This window comes from Gymnoscopelus microlampas (genome assembly GCF_963454915.1).
Source record: "Gymnoscopelus microlampas genome assembly, chromosome: 7".
Lineage (NCBI taxonomy): Eukaryota > Metazoa > Chordata > Actinopteri > Myctophiformes > Myctophidae > Gymnoscopelus > Gymnoscopelus microlampas.
Window position 1 is genome coordinate 32158156 of NC_139944.1, and position 22958 is coordinate 32181113.

Genomic DNA, 22958 nt, shown 5'->3' on the forward strand with positions numbered 1-22958 from the left:
GGTGTCAAATAAACTGTCAATAGTCACAGAATATTCTTTTGCGTTCAAGTGCATTATCACCGTCACTGTTAAAAGTTGGTCTTCAACTCTGAAACTGAATAAAACATGTACTAACTTTGATCAAGTCTGTGTAGTCGATGAAACAAACAAGTAAAGTAGGTTCCAACATTGCTTGTTCTTTTCCTTACCTTCTCGGCCATGTCAGCAGTGCTCAGAGCTGCAGTAGAGACAACAACACATTCCATAGATTGCACGAAAGTAACATCAGCACCCTGTGTGTTTGTTTAGTGCCAACATGACAGCCACCGTCTTGAGTCCTACTGTAAATGCAGTGGGTTAGTCTGTCTACTGGAGCTACTGTCTCACCGTTCACTGGTGCTATCAGTTACCCCCAGCAGGAATGACAGCAATGCAGAAACTCTTCAATAGTGGCCGATGGGGAACGAACAGCAAGCAGCTGACAGCAAGGGGACAAAGGGGAGAGTGTAGGGGTCTTATACCAAAGTGCAAAAGGGAATTCATATTCCTGTCATTAGGGTATAGGTCAGAATACAGTAGAATGGACTACATAATTATCCCAGTGGAGTGGTGCTATATTGTGTATTTTTTACTTCTTTTTTTACCCACTGGGAAACCAAAGGTCTTTTATACACATTCAGAAGCAAACCTCAAACTATTTTCCCATTGAATGTCTGTGAAACTAAATCTCTATTAGAGTTGTTTCGTTGGCAAATATTAATTTGTGATGAGTGTCTGTCATTTCCATATTGCTATGTTATGCTATATGTTGCCCTAAAGTTAATACAATAGCAACATATGTGAGCTTGTAGATCTGCTATTTTCAAAATATTTGTATACATTTTAGACATAATGATAACTTGTGAAACATTCTGCATAATGAGTACTTTCTACTTTTGGTACTTTAAGTACATTTTGATACCAATACATTTGTACTTTTACTCAAGCACATTTTTTATTCCAGACTTTTACTTGTAACGTATTTCTACATTGCAGCATTGATTGATACTTTACAAATTTGAGTACTTTTTCCACCACTGTCGATTCCAGATCAGATAGATCGATGAGTGCATCGATTGTGCAGAGGGGTATTATACTGCCTGCGCAGCTTTTCCTCCTCCTTTTCTGCCAAAGTTGTCAGTCATGGCTCCTAGTATTGTGAGTAAATGTAACCAAAATGTGTTCTTCCATACTGTGTACTCTGTTCATTCTTGCTTGTCTTCTAAACACACGAGTGTGTGTTTAGTGCACGTATATGAATACGTCTACTGCAGTGGTAAAAAGCCCTTTACTGGTCTTTATTTACCTTGTTGGTTCAAACCACGTTGGGCTAATGCTAACATTAGCCAGTAGGAGTAGTAGAGGCTAGCGTCCAGTAACGTCAGCATAGCCAGCATGTTGGGAGGATTTCATAGTCAACAGCACTGAACTTTTACCTGTCGTACAACTAGTGTGTTATTGTTAGCCTTGATACAAGACTGACCGATGAACGTCTTGATGCAAAGCTAGTGTGTTATTTACAGTGGTGGAAAGTAACCAAGTACATTTACTTAAGTACTGTACTTAAGCACAGTTTTGAAGTATTTTTACTTTAATGGAGTATTTCCAGTTTTCAATACTTCTACTCCACTACATCTCCGAGGCAAATCTTGCACTTTTACTCTGCTACATTTATTTGAACATTTTAGTTACTACTACTACATTTTGACTGTTATTACAAAACATACATTGACCACTTCAGCCATATATATATATATATATATATATATATATATATATATATATATATATATATATATTATTAATTTCTCACACTCTCTCTCTCCGGCTATTTGATCTACAAGCTTACAATGTGTTGTTTGGTACTATTAAGTATATTTTGAAAAGTATACTTTTGTACACAGTACATTTTGATTTACCGGACTGTTACTTGTAACAGAGTGTTTCTACATTGTAGTATTGATACATGTACTTAAGTCCAAAACTTGAGTACTTTAACCACCAGTGGTTATTTACTAAATTCATCACTAAAGACTCATGCTGCTAAAATAATGCCAGTCTGTGTTATGGTGTTGATCTCGCTATTAAAACCTCCATCCATTGGCTCAGCAAATCTAATATCAGCTGTCAGTATTATCTCTTGAGCAGGAATGGAGCAGCAAGATCTAGTTTCATCGACTGTTAAGAAGCTACATGAATTGATATAGACTAGGTAATGGATTGATGTTAATGTTTGTGACTAAAACTGCAAGATCTAGTTTCATCGACTGTTAAGAAGCTATGATTTGATATAGACTAGGTAATGGATTGATGTTAATGTTTGTGACTAAAACTTTTTTAAATTTACTTTGTTTACTAACTAGAAAAAGCCAGTGCTGAAGAAGCCGGGTGGTAGGAAGAAAAAGCAGATCCTAAAGTTCACATTGGACTGCACCCACCCTGTTGAGGATGGCATCATGGACGCTGCCAACTTTGTAAGTAGATTAGTTATCTGTTATCGTATTTCCATCTGATCTCTCCAACATAATGCATAGCAGCTGCAACGCAAGGTCCCTGGACACCAGCACAAGTACATTGCTGTCTATTGACCACAGTTCAATCCTGTTTCTCACAGAATTGAATGGCTTAAATCAGGTCGTGGACTAACTATTCAATGAGCCATTGTGTTTTGGATGTTCAAAAATAAAGCAACACAATCAGCTGCTACAGCTGTCACAGCTGTCACCTTATAAGTTGGCACCTTTTCTCTGCTGCTCACAGTGAATATCGGGCGAATTTCAGTGTTTTGATTTCAGTATTGTTGCTAAAATTCTGTGCTCTCTTTTCTACCCTAGGAGACTTTCCTCCAGGAGCGCATTAAGGTGAATGGCAAAGCTGGAAACCTGGGCGGTGGTGTGGTGTCCATCGAGAGGAGCAAGAGCAAAATTGCTGTGAACTCTGAGGTTCCCTTCTCCAAGAGGTATAGCATGAACTGAATTTCTAATGGGTTTTTACACAATTGTGAATGCATTGTTCTCCCCAACACATATAAAGGACCATACCATTGGTCTGGTGTGTTAAGCCTGTTGACTACAACTCATGGTACACTTGACGTCGCTGCCATTCATTTTCCAAAGCTAGTTAGTTGAATTATCGTGGAAGCCATTGGATTCAGTTAATTAGTATAACTAGTCCATACCTGGGGATTTGTGCAGTCAAAGAATTAACAGACTTTGGGTTTTGTGCTGTATAAACCTTTTTGGCCCCAAGGACCCTTCCAATATAATAGCATATTCATTACCAACCACCCGCAATGTATGTGAAATTGTGTGTTAAATGTTGAAATAACAAAGAAACATCTATCCATTACTATAACCAACAATGTGTATGACAACATGGAGATATTAGATATTGGTATGCGTAATGTGACTGCATGTTGTTGAGACTTTTGATGAGACAGGGGTTATTATGAGTTGGTGTCACATGTGCACTGTGTAGAATTACTGGTCTGCCTTAAGTCAGTCCACCTTAAGGCCAGGTTAGCTAATTTCTTTAGCACACGCGGCTGGACGGACCCACACGTGTCCTGTCGCCACGTCCTGGACCGACAGTGAACATTTCTTTAGCTTTTTGACTCGTGTCATTGTGTCTAATGGTGGCGAGCCAATAGATTAGCATTGTTATTATTACGTTGTCGCGTCCCACCCCCCGCCCCAACACACACACACACACACACACACACACACACACACACACGGCTGGTCGGTGTCCCATCGCCACGTCCTGGACCCACAGTGAACCCGCAAACGCAAACCCACACAGACACACATATATCCAAGCACACACACAGACGGCTGGACCCACACGCGTCCCGTCGCGTCGCGAACCCCCCACCCCCACACACACACACACCGCACGTGTCCAGTCGCTGCGTCCTGGACCCACAGTGCACATGCACACACAACCGTAAAAATGTGTTGTTAGTGTAAACGGCGTGTAAATGAAAGTCCTTTAAGTTTAAAGGGATTGTAGATGAGTTCAGACATAATCAAAGAAAAAAACTATTGTCAAACACCGCCCCTCCAGCAGTTCTTTTCCCCGACCACCAGGGGGTGACGCAGGGGGGACTTTTTAAATGGACCGTGCCCAAAATAGGTTGCCTTATGCGGATACAATTCGCGGAACTGCCCGCCCCTACGGTTCTCTGAATTTTTATTTTTAAATAGGCTCTTTCATGATAAATTGACCACATATATGAAGTTAAACAACTTAATTCTATCCAAACGATTTTTTAAAAGTAAATTCTGTGCCTCAAAAAAGAAGTTTGAGAGCGTTTTAAAACCGAAAGTAAAAAGTTCACACGGGCACAGACGCGCACGGACGCGCACATGCGTGCGTTAATTTACGACCCGGACAAACGTAACATAAACATAAACAGTAGGGAAAATACGGATTACAGACAGAGGACTGTGTTTCAATGCAGGAAAACACCCCAGCATCATTATATAGTGGCTGATAGAGGGGAGAAATGCAAAATATATATATATAAATATTTTTTTAAATTTAGGCTTAATGTTCCCTACAATCCCTTTAAGCACGTTGTCTGTGTGTACTTGTGGCAGACGGCAACAGTGTAACACAGTGGGTCTATGGATTCATTCATCCCATAGGTCGGAAGGCCATCCCACAGCTGTGGTGCCGTAACCATGGAGACATTCTTTTACATAAAAACGCTAATAAACAGCTGACATTTGGTGCACATGGTAATGGTCAATGGCTGTGTGCAAATGCAGATCAATTGCTCCAGGCACTGAGGAGAACTGGGTGATTTCTTTTTTGACAGAGCTACAGAGGCACAGAGCTTTGGTTAGTGATTGAAGGATGGGAAATCTACTTAAAGGGTAACTTGCTTGATGGGAAATCCAACATGCTAGATAGATGGCATGTTTATTGTTTGTCAAAGTTTTACACATGATACACATTTATGATATAATATGATTATTATGGCCAGTATGGTTCTTTTTATTTGAAGACACTGAAATGTACAGTAGCACTCCTGAAGCAGCAAGGAAATGTGTCTTCTTTTGCAGATTTTCGGTAAATTGTTGGACTCTGTAGAGGGACGCTAGAACCGTTACTTTCCACTCCCTTACTTTCACCATCCTGATCAGCAGATCACACCAAAAGAATCACAAAGGATTTTCCAGATCGCACTAGTTTGTAATTGTTAAAAGCCTTATAGACATCTCATACAGCCACACCTACCAGCCTGTTGGGTGTTTTAATCTTTTGACTTAAATGTTCATTAGGTTTAAGCTGATTAATTTAGTTTTAATTTCTCTGAACATCGGTAGTGTTCCTTGGTCTGGCTAACGCCGACAGTGAGTTGTAGCATTAGCTAGGCTCCATTCATTTCTCAATATTCACTCAACCACAGAGCGTATATTTTGATTGATTCTCATATTTTAATGTGCAACTCTTGTCTGCTAATGAAATGTCTACACCCCCAGTAGAGATACTGGAACTACTAACTAGGTGGCTAGGTTAGAGCACTGAAAGACCATGGCGCTCGACAGTAGGGATGGAAGCACGTCCTGGTGTGGACCTGCGTCCCCCTGGCATCTTAAGGCTTGCTCGTCCAGCTCGGTGATTGGGTGGCGACATTCGTTTCACAAGCTGCTCTTTCACCATTTCTTGTCACTTGCAGGGGAGGTCATGTGGAGGCTGTCATCTTCTGCCCCCTAGGTGAGGGGGAGAAGCCGGTTATACCTAGGTGGCTATTATTTAGTACTTAAATTTAGTACTTAAAAAATCACACCCTGTGTGAAGGTAGCGGCGCCTTTGATACATTTTGTCATCGATATGTGTTTATAATGTGTTTATAGCCACGTGTCACGTGAAGCTTGACCAATCACTTTGTTGACGTACGCACCTGACCAATCAGAACCTTGACGTACGCACACGGACAAAGTCAGGTATAGAGCAGGATCGCGCCGCTAAAAAAACAAACGCATCCACACAAAACTACATCCCAGGGTGCCCCTGTGGCTCACCTGGTAGGGCCGACCCGGTTTGAATCAGAGTCAGATACGAGGCCCTGCACTGCATCTGCACGTCTGTGTCTGTTCCCATCTCACTCTCCTGCCATTTAAAGTGAACATTTGTAACTCAAATCTTTGCTTCATGGGGGTCCCTGGAAAGACATTTAGGCTAAAAAGATAAAAGTGACAGACTACTTTGTGAAAGGCTCACAGTAATAGTTAAAATAGCCAGTCTACAGTATAAGCCCACAGCTTGTACAGTAGATCGGATAGTAACCAATGAAAAGTATTAACAAGAGCTTGTGACTATATAGCGATTACATTGGATCGGATCCAGGAAGAGTCGGCACATCAATGTCAAATTGGCAATTTTTTCCCAAAATGTAAAATAAATTGCAAAATGGTCTGAAGTAATGTAAAGTATACATTACTTGAACGCGTTTGAACATTTGACATTAGGGCCTTATTCATTTTATCTATTGTAATGAGTTTAGTTTTCTAATTGATTGAATACTTTATTAGACAGAAATGTAAACGGCACCATGAGGTACAGTCAGACATTTGAGCTAAAAGGATGACACAAAAATGTCCTGGGGACTTGTTTCCATTGTGGTCCTTAAATTGTTGAATTACTGACATCCAAAAAAAGCTTTCATATCAGCCCCACTAAACAGACACCATGCCAACACGGGACTGACATTTTATACACAATTAACCAATGTCAAAAATATTACATGGTTCAACAGTTTTAATTGCTAGGTTGCACTCTGACTCAAGATGATGTGAACCGTGCTGGCCTGGCTAGATTTGTTTGCATACTTTACAACCACTAACAAGACCAGCAAGATTGCAGAAGGGGTGGGGGCAGAATGGGCTCAGTTCAGCCGCATTGACTTCTCACTTTCCAAGTCCTAAGATAGCTTTCTGACCTTGTTCAGAATATATTTTGCAAATCTTTGAATATATATTCTACAAATGTCTTTTAAATCCTAACCGTTTCTTTTAAATTATGTTGCTATATCAGTGGTGCTCCAACTTTTCCTTGTAAAGGACCCCCAAAATGATATGTATTTGGCCACGGACCCCCATCTCAAAATGTTGTTCCAGGGACCCCCAGAAGCACAGATCGGAGTTAAAAAGGTTCGCTTTAAAACATATATGTATATATATTCAAAGATTTGCACACATTTCAAGATTTTTCAAAAAATAGCAGATCTACAAGCTCATGAGCTATGAGCTATTTTTGAATAGCCAAAGAAATCTAAAATGACACGGGATGCGTTCCCAGTCTTAAAGGGTTCAAAAAAGAAAAACGCTTGCTGATTATCTGATACAATTAGCATGCACACCATATCAGATTAGCACAACAAAACCATCTATTCACTCAGACACAGAGATGGAAATTATTCTGTTAGAATGGGGGATGGAATATCTTTCTCCTACTTTTTAAATGTTCCCTGTTCTGTTAAAAGCTCAATCCAAACAAGCGTTTGCATGACAAAAAAATATTATTTTCCTTATTCTAATTGGTAGACTTTCAAAGAAAGAACTGAATATTGTCAGTTGGGATTTTTTTCTTTCACACCATGGTCAAATAGTATTCACAAATACAGTTTTAACCTGCTTGGCCCTTGAAATTAGTCTACATAATGGTAGCTGGACATTTTTGTTTGTCATGGTCATATGTGGAACAAGATTGTTGTGAATTTACCTTCAGGCAGTCCATTTTGTCACTGCACATATTTGTGTTGTAGAGGAACATGGTAAACCCCTACCCACATAGTTTAAATGAATCTTTGTGATTGATTTGCAAATCAAATTTGGGCCCAGATTTGTGCTGTACACAGAAGGCAATACAAAAAAATACTTTGCTCTACAATGACTTTTTAGTCGTTAGAAAATGGTCTAACTAGAAAAGTGGATCTCAGACTTCATGTGGCTAGTCTATGACATCAGACAGTCATTTATGACATCTATGGCCTATGTCTTCAAATTTGGGCAAGGTCTCAGCCCGATCCAAACCCCATTGACTTTCATTACAAAATGTAAGCATTTAAGAAAGATATAACACATTCTGAGAATGTATGGCGGTACAGTGATTGGTTCAGCAGTTTGCAAGATTAGCCCCAGACAAACAGACCCTCTTCTAGATGGCTCACCCCATAAAGAGCTACGCCATAAATAAGGCTGAGCAGTTAGTGCATTACTGTTGGTTATCCAAGCTCTTTCCTTCACTCAGTTGATTTTCTACTTTTATTCCCACAGCATTTCATTTAGAAAAATTCTAGGAAAAATACTGTTCCTCAAATTCCATTATTAGGAGAAATTGTATTCTTCAAAAAAATATATACATTTTGTTGAGGAGTCATCTCCAAATCATGTCCCTAAAGATCTTTTATGCCAGCAATACATTTACAAATTGGTTTGAATTTCTTTTTCATTTGGGAATGATAGTACAACCTTGCCCAGGTTAAAACGTTTTCCATAAACTACTTTCTCCCTGTCTTCCACCAGATACTTAAAATATCTCACCAAGAAGTACCTGAAGAAGAATAACCTGAGGGATTGGCTGCGGGTGGTCGCCAACACTAAGGAGAGCTATGAGCTTCGCTACTTCCAGATCAACCAGGATGAGGAGGAAGAGGAGGATGAAGATTAGACTACTTTACTTTTAATAAAACAAATTGAAAGACAAAAAGGAAGGTCTTCTTTTCTGGTGTAACACCCTTTTCATCAGTACATGCTATCATACAGTAGCAAAACGGCAACTACATTCAACAGGATGATTTTCATTTAAAATAAACCATTTTGTGAAGTCATTAAGTGTACCAGTAAATTAATTCAGTACATTTTACTTTAGTTTGGATTGTGATATACTGGTACTGGTGAAACTGTTGGACGTGGCACGTGATGTCTCTGGGGTACCGTGAGCCTGGTAACCTTGACAACACTGCTGTGCCACACACTGGTACAGGCAGTTCACAGCTCTCTCAGTGGCTAATCTTGCTATTTTCCCTGCCAGAACCATGAAATTAAGTTAGGGAAAGGAGCTGTGTGGTTTCTAGTGTCAACAGGTTCATTTCTAGTTGCCCCCCCCCACCACCCCATCCACCTGACAAGTCATGGCGCACGACCGCACGTCAGAAAACGTTGTAGTTTGCATAAATCCTTGATCACTGAAGTTTGCACCTTTTTAATACCTTGAGATAATTTTCCACATCATTTTTATGGTGCATCGGATAACTTCGCACTTGATATCCCACTGCTATGGGATTGTGAAGTATCTGAGGGAGAAGTTTCTATCCGATTTCCTTGTGTAAACCTCCAATTCTCAGGGATGGAAAGTAACTAAGTACATTTACTAAAGTACTGTACTTAAGTACAATTTGGAGGTATTTTTTTTTACTTTACTGGAGTATTTCCAATTTCCAATACCTTTACTTCTCCACTACATCTCAGAGGCAAATATTGTACTTTTTAACTCCACTACAATTATTTGAAAACTTTACTTTTTATTACTAAATTACAAAACATGCATTTCCCACTTTAGCCATATGTATAAATGACTATTTGAAAATAGCCGATCTACAAGCTCACAACGTGTCGCATCAAGATTTGTATACATATTGAACTTGTGAAATGGGACATTCTGCATAATGAGTAGCCTACTTTCTACTTTAGGTACTTTAATTTTATTTTGATACCTGTACTTTTACTCAAGTAAATGTTAAATACCAGACTATATCAGTTACTATTAGTAACTGAGTATTTCTAGTTTGCGGTATTGATACTTTTACTTTAGTAAAAAATGTCAGTACTTTTTCCACCACTGCCAATTCTTACGGACTTGCAAGTTGCAAAATAAAACGGGCAGACGTACGACAGGCGTTAGAGCGGTGTGTGCGCCAAGTGGCCCGGTGCACGGTGTGTCTGTACAACATACTACTAGTTGAAGTGGTAACTAGGGGAGCATGACTAACTAGTTGTGCTGGCTGAAATTATTATGGGATGGATCGTCATGGCAACAGACCAGACGTCACTATCTGGGCATGTGTGTTCCATTTTTGCCTTTCTTATTTTCAGACTGTGGAAGACTTGGATACAGAACTGTGGAGGGAAAAAATATTTATTTTATTTTGTCTTTTGCGAGGAAAACTAATTTACAGCAAAAAAAGGAGAAAAATACATATTTTTTATATTTTAACGACGAAAAAAGATTCCCCTCTTGGTTGGAGAGAAAAAGGAACAGGCTGCGGCATCTGGAGGGTTAACTTCCAGTATTGTCAGCCCTAAAGGCTTGTTTTGGGGGGGTATGAGATAAAGATGCCGGGGTCGCTGAGTAATGAAGACGAGGAGGGACGAGACGACATGGATTTTGAAGACGACATGCCAGGTGAGGGCGAGGAAGGGGGGGAGGCGGGGTGTCCTTCACATATTTAGCGCCGCTACGCCTTGAATGCGGGGAAAAGGGCTTGTCCTGCTGTTCTTCATCACACAACAGAGGAGGAGGAGAAGGAGGAGGGTGGTGGTGGTGTAGGTGCAAGAAGCACAGTCATGCTTATTATTCTTACACGACCCAGTGTCTTACAGTTACACGGGGGTCTTACAGGTCTTATTTAGCCCGGCCGCGGAGTTCACAACGTGCATTTGGGGCGTATTATATGGAACCACTCGGGTCTCGGGAGGGGAAAAATTGTCAAGGCATCCGAGCACGAATTGTAATTGTTATATCGACTGTATATCCTTAAACATTAGTCGGGTAGTCTGTTAAGACCCAACTTTGTCCCCCAAAAAAACAAAAACAAATATCTGACTTCCAGTAGCTTGGTCTGTTGTTTTTTCTCCCCCATTGCCAAGGCTATTGCTGTTACATTAAGTTGTTAACGTTCCGCTGTTGGAACAACATGTTAAACATGGGCATATAGGATATATTCGGCAAATAAAGTGTCCTTTATTTTCTTTTTCTTTAAAGTGAAATCATGTTCTAATATCGTATGGTTCTTTATCTTTTCACATATTGGCCTAATTAGGTCATTATAGGAGGATGACAGGATGCTCATGACTTGAGGTTTTTCCCCACCATTGGCCGCAGAGGTGTGAAAGCCACGTGTATACAGTAAACATTGCTTATCAAGTGTCCAGTCAGAGCCGCTCTGTGCTCTTCACTCACTTCAATGTTTAGCTGAGCCTCCATCCATACAGCAGGTCACAGCTTTTGAATTGGAAATGTGGTAGAAGAATATACAATTAGGAATAAGTGAAGTAGCTTGGTGGTTAGACATAAAGACCTGTCAAATTGTCTGTATAGTCACTAAGTCATGTCTACACAATATCAGCCATGTCAGGTGGCCGACATCATTTGGTGGTCCCTCTATGTTGTGAAAGTTCTAGCTGGATGTTATTATTTTAGTTTGGTATGTCTACACCACCAGCCTATCCAGTTAACAACATACTTTTACAGAGGTCCTTCTTGAAGACTTCAGTTAATGTGTGGGTGATATTGCAATTTCCCAACAATTGATTTGTAAGAAAATGCATTTTCTGTCCTTGATGTGATATAGATCCTTTAAATAAGAATAACCTGGAATCTTCTGGATTGTCACTTTGTGACTTACATTTTCTGAAAGGTATAGCTGGGGGGAGTAAATGGTTGCCTATCACTATCACACTCTGGCAAACTGCAAGTGGCATGGGACATTTACTTAATGCTGGTTATTATGGTGTTCTGAGCCTAGCTCATCAATCGCTCCATCCATCTCTGGCAGTCCTAGTCTTAAATCTGTAAGGATACATTTGCCTTTTCATGGGGTGTCAGTGACTGCTTGTGATGAAGTGACTTCACTTAAGGATGCCCTCCCTCTGCCAGTCATCATTAGGCCTACCATACACAGTATGGCAGTGTCAGTTCAAGTCAATGGGATCAATAAATTAATCACTTTTTAGACTCTAGCTGCTTGTTTTAATGTTAGATTAATTGTCAGTGGTTTGATGCCAAAGGGCTGATTTGCTTTGTCCTTGCTAATTCTCATCTCACGTGTGTGTGTGTGTGTGTGTGTGTGTGTGTGTGTGTGTGTGTGTGTGTGTGTGTGTGTGTGTGTGTGTGTGTGTGTGTGTGTGTGTGTGTGTGTGCGTGTGCGCGTGCAACGTGTGTGAGAGTGAGAGTAAGTGAGTGGGTGGGTGGGTGAAGGTTATGGCAACTCCAGTGTGCAGGGAAAGTTGACAGTTTAATGTTCTTTCCTACTGTTGCACTAAAACGTATTAAATGTGTCTTTTTCAGAAGCAAAGATATTGCATTATTGATGGAAAAAATTGTGATTGGCCTGAACAGCATGGTCATTGGTGCAAAAGTAGTGATGATTGTAAGTTATTTTCCAAGCTTTTAGATTACAGATAACACAATCAATTAGAACCATCAAAGTGCTGGTGTTGGAAATTAGCCTCTGCTGGAAACGTGTAAAGATATTAGATGCTGTGATTGTTCTATGATTTCTATCTTTGTCCCTTGCACATATGAACCAGTACAGTAACATGATGTTTGTGTGCACTATGCCTTTAATAAGCCAGAGAAAAAAAATAATGTGTGTGTGTGTGTGTGTGTGTGTGTGTGTGTGTGTGTGTGTGTGTGTGTGTGTGTGTGTGTGTGTGTGTGTGTGTGTGTGTGTGTGTGTGTGTGTGTGTGTGTGTGTGTGTGTGTGTGTGTGTGTGTGTGTGTGTGTGTGTGTGTGTGTGTGTGTTGTACATGTTTGGCTGTTGAGGCACATGTCTGCCAGCTCTTGCCTGGGGTAAAATGCAACCACTGATGTGCGTCCCTGTTAAATGAGTACTTGGTTACGCACGCATAAGAAAGGTAGGGGGGAACTGATTATGGCAGGTGAGTGAGACATTTGTGTGATTAATTTTGAATGAAGACATTGTCATGTCACCATCAGTCACATTTGCTTTGTGTCTACCATGGAAGTTCAGCTTCTTTCGATTTTGCATAGATGTTGCACAGAAGAGGGCCTTCACACAATAAGTAATGGAGGCAAGCAATCACATCACTTTGCCTTGCCTGGTTGCCCTTCTAGGATGGAGATGTTTTTAGTGCAATATAGATGTTCAAGAGGGAATTTCGCTGTACAATTATTCACATTAACCCTGGCAAATTTCTGTCAGTTTATTTTCAACATCTGTCAAAATGAAATAAAATCTAGTTTTCAAAAATAGCAAAAAGAAGTTTGCCATGTGTCGCAAGCTATTCATCGTCGTACAGGACTTAAGTGGCTAACGCAACAATATTTCATGAACTACAGCCCTTGAGCACCACTGTGCCTTTGAGTTGCTCCAGTGTAATATAAATATGTGAACTGTCATTGGTTATATCACAGACTGAGACTAATATCACAAATCCTTTTGTATTTTCTCTGGGCTTACACCATGATGGCCCCATCCTTTGTGTTTTCTTTTGTAATTGTTTTGTACTTGCCTGAAATTGAAAGATTATTATGGGCTTTTGTGTGCCGACAAATGCTATCCCCAATTGGAAAAGGGGCTATTTTTGGCTCCCTCACTGTGAAAGTTGACACCATTTTTTCCCTCTGCGCGTGCATGTGGCTGATACAGAAAGGATGCGTTCTTGGGTCCATTTGCGGATGCTGCGGTTTCAGCTGTTTGCTAATTGTTTTATTCGCCATCTATTACATGCATTACTTTCTTATCATCCTTTTACACGGTCAAATACGTCCATAACAGAGTACATTTTAATAGCACTATTTATACTATGTCCCTTCATCATCTTAACGACCAAGATTTCTAATAATAGTGCAAGGGTGTCTTTGTCCGAAAGGCAGTTCAAGACAGAGCTACTACAAGCACTTATCCAATGAGGAAGAGAGGTTTCTTGGCTCTCGTCTCTTCTTTCCTCTGTGGCGGGCAGTCTGGGCAACACTAAGTGGGCATTTCCACACGGGGGCTGTCATAGAAAAGGGCTAATGTGTTTTCCTGTAAACCTCTGGTTTTCTCACCGGGGAGCCGCTCATGAATCTCCCCTCTAATGGATCGCGCCAGTGGCCGAAGCCCTTGCAGGAAGGTCACGGCAGCGTTACCAGCGTCTCTCCTGCACTTCACTGAGGGCATGTGGGCCAACAGTAGCTTCAGTCCTTTTCCAAACAGCACCTGGTGCCAGTGCCCCTGAGCCACAGGACAGATTGACCCCCCCCCCCCCCCCCACAAACACACACACACACACACACACACACACACACACACACACACACACACACACACACACACACACACACACACACACACACACACACACACACACACACACACACACACACACACACACACACACACACTCACACACACACACACACGCACACACACTCAACACCTGGCATCGCCTGGTTGATTCGGCAACCAGACGGGTGGGTTCCCCTGAGGCAATCTCACAGGCCATTTAGTTGGCGAGGCTGCCAGAAACAATACTATGACGCTATATTTTCCCCACATTGAGGCAATGCAGTCTTTTACTACACAGCCGCACAGCTTTTATGCTGTAGCTACATGGCTATATTATTTACACACATAGGAAAATCCTTTACCTTAATATAAATCCTGACTCCTGAGAGTGTAAAAATGGACCCAAATGGACCCACTCCTTTAAAAAAAAAAGTTAGCACAGGATTTTACTTTGCATATAGGTCAAATTGGATGTTATGGTAATATTTGTTCAACATGGATAAGTTGGACTGCTCCCACTCTGTGAAGTGTGAACAAAGCTAATTATCAACAAACTTGCAAATTCCATAAAGATATTTCTTACTCTCAATAAAGATTAAGCACACTGCTGTAAATATGTAATGTACAGAGCAGAACCACACAGATATCTTTACATAGCATTACATAAAACATATCTGGTCAGTGAGATCTCACCAAGTTGTGAGTTGTAGATCAGCCAATGGGAAACAAGAACAAAAGTAATACCATTGTGACTGGGATACCACCAGCAGGACCTCAGAAAGGAGGACACTTTTGCCAGGCATGCTGTGGGTAACCAACACCCTTCGCATGTGTTTACACCAGTGGTTCTCAAACCTTTTCATGTCAATGACCCCCAAATTGATATGTATTTAGCCGCGGACCCCCTTCTCAAAATATTTTGTGCCAGGGAACCCCATAGACCCCCAAGATTATTCCAGATGAATAAAACAGATAGAGGGAAGAGAAGGGGCGACTCGTGGATCCTACTATATTATAGTTATTAGCATGTCCGTTACACACGATGAAAAGTGCACGATACTCATCAATTCTACTTTTCTTTGTGAACTCCTTTAACTTGCTCCATTTTTCACTAAATTAAGTTTTCCGTTTTGGCATCTTTGGGCAAATCTACCACAGATTATCTGCGCTACTACTACAGTACTTGTCGTCAGTCTAATCCAACCCAGCATCCATATGTAAACAAGCATGGCCAATGTTATGGCGTAAGTTTTTACTAAAAACTAATGGTTGGAATGGATCCAGGACCCCTGCAAACCTATAATTAGACAACCCATATTGTTCATATTGGCCAATTTAAAATGTTCCAGTTTTTTTGCCCAGGACCTCCGGGTACCCCAACTTTGATTGGCTCCCACAAAGTTATCCAAGGGAGTTGGTTTGGGACAAATTGAGAGGTTATAGAAGACACCTTTATTAACACATTTGTGAGGAAAGCTATCGATACGCATTTATTTTACAGATTGGTAACATATTTGGCTAACTTTCCCTAACTATGATATCCCAGTCAAAACGTACTGCAAGAACGTCGACTCTGCTGTATTTTTCCTTTAGCTTGAAACCAGTGCCTTCTGCTTATGCATCTGAGCCCATTTTATAATCTGTACATCTGACAGAGATGTTATGCTAGCTGAACTGCCATCATGACTTGCCTGGCAGGCAGCTAACATACATCCCAGATATTAAAGAGCCCTGCTGTGAGGCATGGCAGTATAGCCCTTCCATAGCTCAGAGCATCATGTAGAGAGATAGAGAGATACTCTATGAATATAGGAGACATTGAAAGAAATACACAGTAAGAGAACTAAAAGAAAAGAAAGAAAGAATAAGTAAAGGAAATACAGGAGCTATATCAGGAACATTGAGGTTAAGTGATAAGAAACAGATAGATAGATAGATAGATAGATAGATAGATAGATAGATGGATGATGGATATAGATGGATATAGATGGATGTAGATAGATTGATATCAATGGATAAATCAAGATAGAAATATATAATATATTTGGATATAGAGATGGGAGTTACAAACTAAGATTAGTAGCTAGATCGAGATGGGTGTCACCAGAGCCTTCTATTGGAGAGTTGCGTCAATGAGGGGGCAGAAACAGCGCCAGTCAGGTGGTTCATGTAAACTCGAAATAGTGACAAACGCTCATAGACTCCATTGCATTCCTTATATGGCTCTGGGAGTCACCAACTAATCAGCACTTTTGAAGGAGTGAGCCCTTGTATTTGGTTTTCAGAAGAAACCAATAGACTGTTCTATTGCCATTGATTAATCCTTTGAAGCCAATGATGTGTGTGTGTGTGTGTGTGTGTGTGTGTGTGTGTGTGTGTGTGTGTGTGTGTGTGTGTGTGTGTGCGTGTGTGCGTGCGTGCGTGCGTGCGTGCGTGCGTGCGTGCGTGCGTGTGTGCGTGTGCGCGCGGGCACCCGTGTGCTGTCTTAATAGAGGATAAGTGGCGTGTGAGGTCTGTGGGCCAACTTCACAGGACCCCACGCATTAGGGAGTAGTGGACTTCAGTGTCAGTGTTGGCTGATTGACTCTGATACATGCGCTGCATATTTTATGGCCTCCAGTCTGTGAGCGTGCATGTGTGTGTGTGTGTGTGTGTGTGTGTGTGTGTGTGTGTGTGTGTGTGTGTGTGTGTGTGTGTGTGTGTGTCTATGCTATATCTACACAGTATATGAGAAAGAAAGATGGACATAAAGATATAAAGACAGACAGGGATAAGAGAGAGAGAAACGGACAGAATTCACCCTGCGTCTGTTTGTGCATGCGTGTGTGCGTGCGTGCGTGTGTCTGAGAGAGACAGAGCTTGTGCGTGTTAACAGTGGTGAATTGAGCAGGGCTGCCTCATCACCGTCTCTCCCTTTACAGTACTCCTCTGTGACCCACTGTGGCATCACTGAAGTCTGCCGTGCTCAGCAGTCGGCGTGCTTGTACACAACAGCTCTGAGACAATACAGCTGACAACCTGCAGCGGGCCGCTTTAGTCCCAGCAAGCATTAAAAAGCCGCAAATAGGCTTACTACGCCCCACTGGCACTAGAAAGGGGGTTTCCCATTCAAGAAGTTGGGACAGTCACTCCAGTGCAGAGTCAAATCCATAGTGTTAATTTAACCCCGAAGAATGTATACATTTTTCTGTCTAGTTAAATGAACACTAGATTTTGCTGTGATTGTGTTTACCGTTTCACTTTATGCTTTCACGGGACTAACTTAGCTGAGGTGATCATGATTTGGGCTGTACATTAACTTTTGGATTAATAAATTCAACATTTCTTGTAGAAAGTACAGAGGATTAAAAATATTTCGTTTCAGTTCCTCAACATTGTAGCAGCAATAACAACAATAAAAATAGTTAAGAATAGTTTGGTGGTACTGTCATGAAATGAATTATAGCGTTAGTTCATGCAGGACACGGTAGTCGCAAAAGCTCAGCTGTAATCAGCTGTCAGTCTCCTGATTGCTTTCAATCAGCCACGCTTTCCTACACACCAATCACACCTGATTCCCTCAACAAGGCGGTCCGTTTAAATACGGCTCTCTCCTACATTAGATCTCTGCTTCAATTGCTGACTGAAATAGCTATGTTGTAATCAAAGCACACTTGAGGTGCTGTGAGCTTCTAAATATTATAGTATATTATGTATTAAGTATAGGTTGCAAGGATACAAGGTTGCTGTTAGGCAGACACCTTGGATCTCTATATTTCAACCTTTTATGTTTTTTTCATAAATGAATGCCCTACTACTTCATCAATCAATAGTGTTGCACAAATGTTTTTATAAATAGCAGATCTACATGCATGTTTCAATGCGCCACGTTGTAAGTTTACTATTTTAAAAATGATTTTAAATATGAAAAAGGAGATGTTTTTTGTACATACAAGGTTTTCACCCGACAACAACAATGTATATGTGTATGTACATTAATATGAGCATTTGTTTAAATGGTAAATGGTTCATTACTGCATTTGTAAATCGCCTTTATCCAAAGCGCTTTAGATTCACTCTTAAACACAGCCATGGTGGAAGGCACCAACCCGCTGACAGGGAGCAGTCGGAGTTCAGTGTCTTGCTCAAGGACACTTTGACAATAACACATGAGGAGCCTGGCTGGGATCGAACCGGGAACCTTCTGATTCCAACGTAGCTGCTCTACCTCCTAAACCACTACCCCCTTGTGTACAGTCTTACATTGTCCTGTGTGTGGGAATGGGGTGTGGTTAGAACAGACAGGTTACTTGTTAAACGTGGCAGCTAGAGGTAGCTAGATGAGCTCATCAGGTGCAGTTTACCAGCTGGCAAATATTAGGAGAGCATCAGTGTCCAGTGTCCAATCATTAGGCATGATTCATCGTAAATCGATTCAAACTGGTGACAATTTAAATCGATTTAATTATTTTTTAAAAAGCGATGCAAACAGCAGAGGGCGCGTAAAAAAAGAGTAGAAAATAAAGGATCTTTGTAAGAGAATTGATAAAAAATAGTGTTCAGTCATTTTCTACTGTATTGAAAAGAGGATAAGAGAAAACACAGTATTGTAAAAAAAATAAAAGAGAAGAAAATACTGGAGTTGTGTAAGAGAAAAAATAAATGTGTATCGTGAACCTAGCATCGTGATTCGAATCGTATCGTGAGTTGAGTGAATCGTCACATGCCTACTAATCATGCATCATGTTTCTGAAATGTTGATGTACTGAGTGGTGCTGTTTGTTTCTCTGAGCAGGCAAACGCCTCTTGTGTCTTTGTGTTTTTCTGTTCAGATGAGGATGAGGATGGCGAGCGCAACGTCATGCCTCTCACGCCCCTGGATAGCTTCTTCTCTGATGACGACTCCCTCAAGCAACCGCAGAAGAAGAAGCCCAAAAAGATCAAAGAGGGGAAAATGCCAAAAGTCAAGAAGAGGAAAAAGGAGGTAAGGAAGGGGGGTGTTCATGTGCAGCCAGTCGTTCCATCTGTCGTGACCCCAGCGATCATACATAATAGGGATATTTTGTCTTTGAGCTTACCTCATGTTCGCCGTCTCTTTCTTGTCCCCTCCGGTTGGATCAAAGGTGTGCTTTAGCCCCCAGACTGCTTCTGTAATCTAAATGGGAGGCGGTGGAGCGTGTCTAGCTTACGGGCACGTTGGCCACCAGTGTCATTATTGGTGCCAGTGTAAGCTGTACGCAGTAAGAGCCAGTTTAGAGAGTGTGCCTGTGGCGGTGGAAGTCGTATAGTGGTGGCAGTGGAGGTGGCAATGGGAACTATTAGGTCAGCTGTGTGTGCATGTGTGCCAGCTCAGTGGCAGAAGTTAGAGCTGGGATGGAGGGATTTTAACCACATGAACCCTAGCTTCCCTCTTCTGGTCGTGTCATAGCCAAACATTTGGCAGAATAGCTAAATTTGGTGTAGTGGGAAGAAAAGCAGGGGACCTAGTTTAGACTGGGGGAATCCGGTCAACAAAAGTATATATAGTTTAAGTGGTTAACGCCACGCTTCTCCATTGTCTCTGATCCCTAACATTAGTGATCAATCATGCCAGATGTTTGAATAGCTCACAGTTTAGTTTTTGTTATCATTTAGTCTATGTCTGTGTCTAACTGCATGTTAGCAGCTTGAGATAGATCTAGTTGTCAGTGCACAATAATACTTTATACACAACTTACTTTAGCATACAAATATATATTACCCTTTAAAACGCTGCAATCTTTTTTGTGATATCGAAAAAACATCACATGGATGCATGCATGTTCATTAATATGCAGTGTCCTGACTAGATAAACAAATAAAATAAAGTAAAGTAAAGAAGGCCCTAGACAAAGTATATGTTAATGCTCCAAGCTGGGATTTATTTAGATCCTGTGATCCTGTGTACTACTGCCTGAAAATCAAAATTCAATTTCTCCCCTGAGCAAGCAGACAGGCCATATTAGTTCAGTGGTAAAAATGTCAGCACTTGCGCAGGAGACACGGATTTAAATCGGGGTAGAACAGGAAAATAACAGATTAAGATAACTTCATAATTTCATCATAATTTAGTTGGATATACTTTTGCCACACAGTAAAACTTTTCCTGTTAGGATGTGTCCCTGTTAAGCCGAATTTATACTTCGAAACCAACAGCAGAGAGGAGAGGCAAGTGAGACAAGACAGGGGTTTGATTCGAACCCCGGGTCCTCACGCTCACTAGGAGCATATGGTGTGTCCACTAACTGGATGAGCCGCAAGGCACCCCTCTGTGTCCATCCTTTGTGTAATTTCTCCACTTTACTGATGTTTTCTGCCACTGAAGTCTATTCCCAGTGTCTATGAACCCAATTGAAATTAAGAGTGAGTGATTTGTTCCGCATGATGTACATGTCAAAATGCTAAACATTTGCGAAGCCCCAGCGCAGTAAACATTTTGGTCATGCAACCATGCGCTCTACAGTACCGACACACTGTGCCATTGAACCGCATTCCCAGTGTGTCTCCTGGCCATGATGGCTGTGTGGCTGAGAGCGGTATCAGTGACATAGCCAGGATGTTCCTCTCTGATGGCCGGGGAAGCCAGCCAGCGCTGTGAGGAGCCCGGCTGGCCAGGCACGCCACCAGGCCTTTGGCTGTCTGTGATAAACACTGAGCCCTAGGTCCCGCTGAGCTAATGAGGGGGGACTCCCTCTCTGACACAGTCTCTTCTCTTTCACACACTAACACACACACACACACACACACACACGCACACGCACACGCACACGCACACGCACACGCACACGCACACACACACACACACACACACACACACACACACACACACACACACACACACACACACACACACACACACACACACACACACACACACACACACACACTGTTTTTCCCCTCCTTTTCAAGCCTGCTCTCTCCTTCTCTCTCACACGTCACCTCTCTGCCTGCGTAGTGATGCCCCCGCTTTTGTTTCTGGCTTTTCCTGTATGTTGTCACGATTTCTTTCTTTCTTTCTTTCTTTCTTTCTTTCTTTGCCTTTTTTGCCTTTTTTGCCTTTTTTGCCTTTCTTCCCCTCCATTTTTTCCCTTTTCATTTCCTCTCCCACAGAAGAACCACTGCTGCTGTAATTCACTTCCAATCGCTCGCCAAAGGTTGGTGTCAGAAAGGGGCCACAGATCAATTGGGGTCACAGTGCTGTCAGTAAGCACATCTCCCTCCCAGTGCAGAGCTGCTGGCGGGATGCATTCAGTAGTGGTTCTCCAACATTTTCATGTCAAGGACTCCCAAATTGATTTGTATTAAGCTGCGGATACTCATTTAAAAGGACCAAGGACCATAGTGCATACGAGAAGATTTGTCAACATAAAATGGGCCTTAAGTGTTTAAACGGTTCCTCAGTTTGCTGGGGACACCCAGGAACCCCCTCAAGGACCCCCGGGGGTTCCTGGACACCACTGTGAGTACCAGTGGCATACAGTATTAGCCAGGGAGGGACTTTCTTGTCTGATTCCTCTCAGCGCCTGCCCCAAACAAAAGGCCCATACAGACGAAGGCATGGTGACCGACCTGCCTGTGAGAAATCAATTTGTGCCAAGGGGAATTGGGAGTAAACAAGAAGCCATGGCTGAATTCAGTGGAAAAAGAGGGTGCTGCAGTTTTGCTCTGGAGTGTCACAATGACTGTGCAGTGATGCTTACCTCTTCAATATTGCGAAGAAATGCAGGCAGTGAGAGATGGACTGTATTTTTTTAAGTTTTAATTTGCTTTGCTTTGAGGGAATGTGAGTTGACAGAAAGCTGCAGCTGATTTTGACGAATAGAAAGATACTTATTTATTCATTTATTTTTTGCTCTGATAAAACGTTTAAGGTGCTATAGGACAAACCTATACATCACATTTTGTCAAACTGGGTCATGTCAGCATATACTTATTTTATAGTTCCAGTGGCATTCGCTGCAATTTCCCTAAGGCAGCAACATCACAGGGAATGCATCTAATTTAATTACGCTTTCAGATTTTTTTGGTTTCTTCCTTTAAAGAAGAGGCACCCTATTTGTCGCTGCCAGCATTCCCTTTTATATGTATTTTGTGGTGCCATGATGTGTGTGTGTAAAACATTGAACTCTTGGCCACTGTGACGATGTCGTACAGTACCATGTTCGCTTCAGAGTTGCACTCCAGCTTAATATTGGTTCTGGTTCCCTGTCTGCTCCTCTTCCTCTTCCTCTTCTTCCTCCGCCCCCATTCCCATCCCCCATCTCCCCTTTTCTATTTACCCCCCACTCTCTCTCTCTCTCTCTCTCTCTCTCTCTCTCTCTCTCTCTCTCTCTCTCCTCTCTCACCCCCCCCCCCCTGCTCTCACTCTCTCACTCCTTCCCTCTTCTTATGCATAAATGAGATTTGTCTAGACGGGTGCCTTGGCGCGCAGGCGCTGCAACCACAGGCCTCTGCATAACAAGCTCGTTATGCAAACGCCTCTGATTGGATGGCGCCGTTCCATTGGCTGCCACCGCTACAGAGTGAGGAGGAGGGGGGGGGGGGGGGGGTTGGTGGTGGTGGGAGAGTGGCACAGTAGAAAGAAAAAGAGTGAGAGAGAAAAAAGAGTGGGGGCTGTGAGGGAAAGAGAGAGAGAGAGAGAGAGAGAGAGAGAGAGAGAGAGAGAGAGAGAGAGAGAAAAGGATGGAGTGGTTGTGAGGA

The 22958-nt window shown here is 41.9% G+C and overlaps 2 protein-coding genes across 2 annotated transcripts in view; both read left to right on the plus strand.

Annotated features, from left to right (window-relative positions):
- Positions 1-1129: 1129 nt before the first annotated feature.
- rpl22 (ribosomal protein L22) lies at positions 1130-8857 on the plus strand. Its single transcript, XM_084061433.1, has 4 exons — positions 1130-1176; positions 2382-2492; positions 2853-2977; positions 8553-8857. The coding sequence occupies exons 1-4, from the start codon at positions 1162-1164 to the stop codon at positions 8695-8697; spliced, it is 396 nt and encodes a 131-aa protein (XP_083917559.1). The 5' UTR covers positions 1130-1161; the 3' UTR covers positions 8698-8857.
- A 1498-nt stretch (positions 8858-10355) lies between these two features.
- chd5 (chromodomain helicase DNA binding protein 5) overlaps positions 10356-22958 on the plus strand; it is a 53687-nt gene continuing 41084 nt past the window's right edge. The window contains exons 1-2 of the mRNA XM_084061420.1: positions 10356-10431; positions 19073-19224. Of these exons, the coding sequence (XP_083917546.1) occupies positions 10362-10431; positions 19073-19224 (222 nt within the window). The 5' untranslated portion in view covers positions 10356-10361. The remainder of the gene's footprint in view (positions 10432-19072; positions 19225-22958) is intronic.